At 33.5% G+C, this 6,993-nt stretch overlaps 1 protein-coding gene across 2 annotated transcripts; it reads left to right on the top strand.

Annotated features, from left to right (window-relative positions):
• Positions 1 to 245: 245 nt before the first annotated feature.
• LOC145136753 (putative protein phosphatase 2C 66) lies at positions 246 to 4,615 on the top strand. Of its 2 annotated transcripts, XM_079070866.1 has the most exons (6): positions 250 to 362; positions 460 to 710; positions 1,127 to 1,516; positions 1,612 to 1,729; positions 2,614 to 2,837; positions 3,985 to 4,615. In XM_079070866.1, exons 2-6 carry the CDS (start codon positions 696 to 698, stop codon positions 4,438 to 4,440), a joined length of 1,203 nt encoding a protein of 400 aa, XP_078926992.1. In that variant the 5' UTR covers positions 250 to 362; positions 460 to 695; the 3' UTR covers positions 4,441 to 4,615. The 2 variants fall into 2 exon arrangements, with proteins under 2 accessions (XP_078926991.1, XP_078926992.1); XM_079070865.1 differs by having other exon boundaries at positions 246 to 710.
• Positions 4,616 to 6,993: the final 2,378 nt, after the last annotated feature.

Genomic DNA, 6,993 nt, shown 5'->3' with positions numbered 1-6,993 from the left:
ACGAAACATGATTAATTTCAACTTTGTAGAAAAAATAAAACTAATAACAAAAAGAAAATATAATTTTACTAGTTTATAAATAAAAAACTATAGTCAAAATTCACAAATACTTAAATAAAAGATCACCCCTGAAAAATCACAAAGTCTGAAAGCATTTTGAAATTTGAACCATTGACTCTCTGAAAACTGTTTTGACTTTTGACTATGGTGTGTAAATAAGATTAAAAGGGTCACTTGATACAGAGCTCTCTCTCTCTCTCTCTCTCATGGTTGTTGATCTGTATTCATTATTGAAGGTTGGAAAAAAGTTGTCATTTCGGACGTTAGCTGTAACGCCAATTGTTTCTAGCGATCCTCTCACTGTGATCACACCCTTCTCTTTATAAATTTTACACCAAACGGTTTGATTTTTGAATTTTACACTGTTCTGTTAAATGGGTGCTTGTTATTCAACAACAGGCGACGCCCGGAGACATAAAAAACAAGATGAAGGCGATGAAGATGATGATGGATGGTGGAAATCGAAGCGTGGTAGTAAGATTAATCGTACATCCGCCGATTTTAAGTTCGTGTTCGGCGGCAGTGTGGAGGAACGACTGCTCCACCATGTTCCTGGTAGGCTTTTCGGTAATGGCTCCTGCAGTATCGCCAGTTTGCATACGCAACAGGGCAAGAAAGGCACCAATCAAGACGCCATGATCGTTTGGGAGGTTTGTTTTTCGCTGTGTATTTCATCCTTTACTGTAACAATTCAATTCGTGACATAAGGGTTAGATTGTGAATTAGGGTTTATTAAGAAAATGGTTAACAATTAGGGAAATTTATGTCAATTTGTGAGTTCTTGGTTGGAATTAAGCATGCCCTAGAAGGTGTCAGACGCGACCAAAAAAACGAGACGCCATTAACATTACCATCATAGCTACTTGAAAAGATCGATCGTTAGCTTAAAAACATGTTTTTCTTTAGCTCAATGAATATGAAAATCGATAGATGACACATGCATTAGATAGAAATTAGATATCTTTAGCATTAATTTTTTTGTAATCCAATTAAATTTTCAGCAATCTTCGTGTCTTTTGAATTAATCTATGATCATGAGAATACTTTTCGAACATTTGTAATTCAGAAATTCAACTCAACTAGTGATGCAGTCTTCTGTGGAGTATTTGATGGACATGGTCCTTATGGTCATATGGTTGCTAAGAAAGTTCGTGACTCACTTCCTGTTCTCTTATCCACTCAATGGATGGATACCAATACCAATATCACTAACACCAATCAAATTTCTGATAATGAGAACATGAATACCAATGAAAACATACCCGAAGAGGAACTATTTGAAGAATATTGGTGTGAACAATCAGATGTTGAAGAAAAAGAAACAATCCCAGAAAAGTATTTGCCCCTTAAAAAGTCTATACTCAAATCTTTCAAGTTAATTGACAAAGAACTCAAGAACCATCCATCTATTGACTGTTTCTGCAGTGGAACAACTGCTGTTACTATGATCAAGCAGGTGGCTTTTTTGTCCAAATCAGTAAAACCCAATTTCAATAATCACATAAAAACTATTTTTTTGTTCAATTGATAAAAGAATGCCTTATCTTTCAGGGTCAGGATCTTGTAATTGGAAATGTTGGTGACTCAAGAGCAGTGTTAGCAACTAGAGATGAACACAATTCATTAGTTCCAGTCCAGTTGACCGTTGACTTGAAACCTAATCTTCCAAGTAAGGGTCTTTTTTTTTTTTTTTTTTTTTTTCCCCATCATTAAGTCTTGTATGGCTAAAGAGGTTATATGAGTCATGATGCCTGTTTGAATAAAGTGTTGTATACATAAGGTTTGTTTCTGTTTCTTTTTCGGACTGAATAAACCGTGTGAACAAGACCAAATGACCATTTTACCCTTGCATTCCAAAAAATGAATTTTGTAATATTCAGCGGTTTTTTTTGGCTTAACCGTTGAAGTCATTGGGAAATTAAGTAATCTAACCACAATTTAATGTGTATTTGAAGATAATAACCAAAAAAATTTGTTTTTAACAAAAAGAATCACATAGTCCGGAATGGGCATTTTGGACCGAGGAAAAACACATTTTTTTCTGACAAAAAATTACATTTCAGACTGACATTCTAGAATTCCAGACCAACATTACGGACTGAAATTCGGATTTCGGAAGATATCTGAAATTTAAAGAACAAGTTCAAAATCTGTGAATTTCGAGAAAAAAAATTGTTTTTACTGAAATCTAACAAAAAGTTAGACAAACATAGTACATGTGAACTATATATGATATGATGACATAAAATCAAACATTTTTATTGAACAACGGTGACATTAAACACTTTGAAATGGACATTTCATAAGTAGAGAGATTTCTTTGAAAAAATTTGGAAAGAAAACTTAAATGGTCATTTTTTTCAAAAACTGAAAAAGAAAAAAAGCTACTTTACTCAATTTTGCGAAGTCATTTTGTCCGGATTAAGTCAGCATAAGGAAACAACAACAACAACGTTGTATATAACGAACTGTCCAGATTAAGTGCTTAAACCGTTAAGTGAAAAAGAACACATACACATACCCAATTATTTATTTTATTTGGTTGGTGTTCAGGAGAAGCAGCTAGGATCCATCAGTTTAAAGGAAGGGTGTTTGCATTGCAAGATGAGCCAGATGTTTCACGCGTATGGCTACCAAATAGTGACTCCCCTGGTTTAGCAATGGCTAGAGCCTTCGGGGATTTCTGTTTAAAAGACTTTGGTTTAATTTCAGTCCCTGACATTTTTTATCACCGCATTACTGAAAGAGACGAATTTGTGATCCTTGCAACTGATGGTGTGAGTAGCCTTATTTTTTTCTCTCTAACTTTATAGTAAGTCAACTAACTGAAAAATTGGCAAATCCAATGTTACTAGCTCACTTCCCCGTTACTACCTGATGAGTTGAGGTTATCACATCATTAGTTGATGCCAACTCATCATGCCCCACCAAAAGCCATGCGAGGTGGTAACCGGGAAGTGACCTGATGACGATAACATGGTGAAGGTTACTAGGTCACTTCCCGGTTACCACATGATGAGTTGGCATTATCACATCATTAGTTGATGCCAACTCATCATGTTCCACCAAAGCACCACGCGGGGTGGTAACTGGTAAGTGGGAAGTGACTTGATCATATCATCAGGTAAAGGTTACTAGGTCACTTCCCGTTTACCACATGATGAGTTGGCATTATCACATCATTAGTTGATGCCAACTCATCATGTTCCACCAAAGCACCACGCGGGGTGGTAACTGGTAAGTGGGAAGTGACTTGATCATATCATCAGGTAAAGGTTACTAGGTCACTTCCCGTTTACCACATGATGAGTTGGCATTATCACATCATTAGTTGATGCCAACTCATCATGTTCCACCAAAGCACCACGCGGGGTGGTAACTGGTAAGTGGGAAGTGACTTGATCATATCATCAGGTAAAGGTTACTAGGTCACTTCCCGTTTACCACATGATGAGTTGACATTATCACATCATTAGTTGATGCCAACTCATCATGTTCCACCAAAGCACCACGCGGGGTGGTAACTGGTAAGTGGGAAGTGACTTGATCATATCATCAGGTAAAGGTTACTAGGTCACTTCCCGTTTACCACATGATGAGTTGACATTATCACATCATTAGTTGATGCCAACTCATCATGTTCCACCAAAGCACCACGCGGGGTGGTAACTGGTAAGTGGGAAGTGACTTGATCATATCATCAGGTAAAGGTTACTAGGTCACTTCCCGTTTACCACATGATGAGTTGGCATTATCACATCATTAGATGATGCCAACTCATCATGCCCCACCAAAGCGCTACGCGACAGTAGATAAGGTGGTAACTAGGAAGTGACTGACCTGATGTAAAGGGTCAAATTTGGAAATTTGTTTAGAGTGGTGGTGAAAATGAAAAATGAAAGTATGTTGTTGTTTTTGAGACAGGTATGGGATGTGTTATCCAATAAGGAAGCTGTAGAGATCGTGGGTGCAGCCCCTAGCCGGTCAACCGCAGCCAGAGCACTTGTTGACTGTGCCACAAGATCATGGAAGCTCAAATACCCAACTTCTAAAACCGATGATTGTGCTGCTGTTTGCTTATTTCTTCACCAAAATCCCAAAACTGTTGCAAAAAAAACAGATATTGATGAAGCTGAAGCTGAAGCTGAAACTGTTGTTGATTGTAGTGAGATTGTGGCTGTTGATAAAGAAAAGGTGGCTGAAAAGAGTGTTGTAGGAAGGTCAAAAAGGAGCCTGGCTGAATGCATATCCACATCGGAAGATGAAGAATGGTCAGCTCTTGAAGGTGTGACACGTGTCAATAGTTTGCTCAGTATTCCCAGATTTTTGTCAATTGATAAAAGATCAGCAAGTTGGAGGAAATCTGGTTCCAAGATTTGAAATTTTAATGCAAACAATTGCACATCGGTTTTCAAGAATAAGATCAATGTATATTTCTCTTTTCCATTTTTTTTTTTGTATGTAATGTTGTTGAACAAAAAGAGAACTCTAAATTTTGTTGGTGATGCTAATTTTAGGACCAGGATCGAGATAAATACAGTTTTTTTTTTTTTTTTTTTTTTGTTCTTTTCTCATTAATTTGGAATCATTACGATCAAGAACGAACATATATTTAATCGAAGAACAAAATTTAGAAAGATGATCTATATATTTTTTCTTGACAAATCATTAGTCATGGGTAAATCTAAAATGACATTATACAAAAACAAAAACAAAAAAAAAAAAAAAAGAAAGATAAAATAATCTATCATTTAAACCTAACTGCTGAACGAAAAAAAAAAAAAGAAAGCCATCTTTTACATACAAAAAAAATATGGTTTGTGTGTTAAAAAATGTTAGCATATCATGGTTTATATCTTTATGGTATCAGTGTTTGTCATTCATGGATATTGATTCATTAATTAAGAAGTTTTTGGGCACTGTTTAGTTGATTTTATCTTATTTAGGTAAGCTATTGATGATTGTTGGCTATTGCCGATTAATTTAGGTCTTGTTGACTGATTTGTTGGATCTGGTTGGTTAAAGTTGATTGATTTTGTGTATTGTCGATTGTTGTTTGATTTGGTGGTTGGCATTTTCTTATTACTGCCATGGTTGGACAAAAAGATGACTTCCTTTGGTTAGTTAGTAACTGTATCCAATTAGGTGGTAAAAATTATGTGTATTCAAGTTATTTTATGATAAATTATTCCACGTTTGAGCCAATTCCAAACGTTTTGTGGCTCCATGTATATTCATCAAACATTGGAAGTATGTCATCTTGCTTATGGATCTTCACGTGTATCTCACTAGATGTTTGTTAATTCATCATTTTTATTTTTTGTGTCCTCTACACTAGTTAGTCCGTACTTGTTATGACAAATAATGGTACATATGTGTCAGTGAAAGGTGTTGCTTCGTTGTTATCCTTAGAACATCTTCAATGATTAAGTCATATTAGGACTTAAAACTATTGTCACAACATCAATATAATAAATTAACCTATAATTAAATAACCACTTCAATTGTTAACCTCTTCAAATAGCTTTTTTTATACAATTTTAACTAATTTATTCATATCTATCCAAAATGTTCTATAAAACCCCCTTATTTAATTATTCGTTTTTTAAACACACGTTCTATTTTAATTTTGTTAAAAATATTATAATACATTGTTTCAAAATAAATATATTACAACATATCGTTCGGAAAACTTAATACGAAAAAACTATTATGAAATAGTAATAAAAACTATTGAATTTTTTTTTATAATCATTATAATTTTATATTTCATAGAAAGAAATGTCATTAGATATTTAATATAAATAATTAATTAGTAAATAAATAAAAAATATTTAAAAATAAAATATATTTAGGAATTTAAATGAAATATAACTAAAATATGAGGGAGTTAAAGTGACAAAGTATAGAAATATATTAACCACTCAATATATATTGAGTGGTCAATAAAAAAAACAAATAAACTCTAACCTCCAATGGTAATAAGTTATAAAAAAATAAAGGTCAATAATAATATTCTATAAAAAAAATTACCATTGGAGATGCTCTTACGAGTCTCTTTTAACATCTATTTTTTTTAAGACTTGCTCTAAAAATTGTTTACGTTGGTTAATTATGTACACTTGGTTATTTGGTTATTTTTTTTATTCCTTAAGTTATGTTTGAAACCTACAAGATGGACTCTTTGTTATGGATGAACTAAAACTATAATATTTTGCTTTTAGTGTGAATTTGTCTTCCTAATATTTTTTATTTGTGGCATTCTTGTTTAGGTCATGTTTTAACGTCCCATTTTTAGTTACTTCTACTGGGAGCTTTAGGATGTTTGAGCAATCATTACATTTATGATTATAGTGGTTCTAAACTTGCAAAAAATTTAAATTTATATTTTCATAAAGTACATCTTCTTATTTTGATCCTTTTGATCACATATACTGGATACATTCTCATGTATCCTTTTACGTATATTATGTCTCGTTTCAAGATGACTTTCCTTGTTATACTTGACTTTATCTCGTAAGCATAAAAACGACTTTCTTTTTCACATTCAAAAACTTTAGAATGCTTATATAGAAAACACCCGTAAAGTTTTTTTGTAACAACCCCAAAACACGATAAAATTTTTTATTTTTAAAACAAATACTACAAGTATAAAATTATTCCAAAACCATCATAATGTATATAAATCACATCATTAGAGTACAATATCAAAAATGTAGAAATAACGGGAGAGGATGTTGTTCCATCACGTTGGGCCCTTCCTTTTAGTACCGGAAATACCTAAAACCATAAGCACAAATCTGTAAGCAAACACTTAGTAAGTTTTCCACAAAGTACCACATACTAACATACAAATTACTGCTATGGGCTAAACCATAGTCTTACGTATAATTCTTGCCGAGGGCCAAATCCCGGTCTTCCATACAATTGTCA

Source organism: Lactuca virosa, chromosome 9, assembly GCF_052849685.1.
Source record: "Lactuca virosa cultivar CGN04683 chromosome 9, Lactuca_virosa_CGN04683_v6, whole genome shotgun sequence".
In the NCBI taxonomy this organism is placed as follows: domain Eukaryota; kingdom Viridiplantae; phylum Streptophyta; class Magnoliopsida; order Asterales; family Asteraceae; genus Lactuca; species Lactuca virosa.
Note: the sequence above shows the minus strand (reverse complement) of the source record. Positions and strands in the feature narration are given on the sequence as shown.

What these genes read in the sequence shown, in the direction of transcription:
- LOC145136753 (XM_079070865.1), top strand. Translation starts at nt 435, where the DNA reads ATGGGTGCTTGTTATTCAACAACAGGCGACGCCCGGAGACATAAAAAA. An exon ending in CTGTTACTATGATCAAGCAG is followed by an intron (nt 1,517 to 1,611) that starts GTGGCTTTTTTG and finishes CTTATCTTTCAG; the next exon opens with GGTCAGGATCTTGTAATTGG. An exon ending in TGATCCTTGCAACTGATGGT is followed by an intron (nt 2,838 to 3,984) that starts GTGAGTAGCCTT and finishes TTTTTGAGACAG; the next exon opens with GTATGGGATGTGTTATCCAA.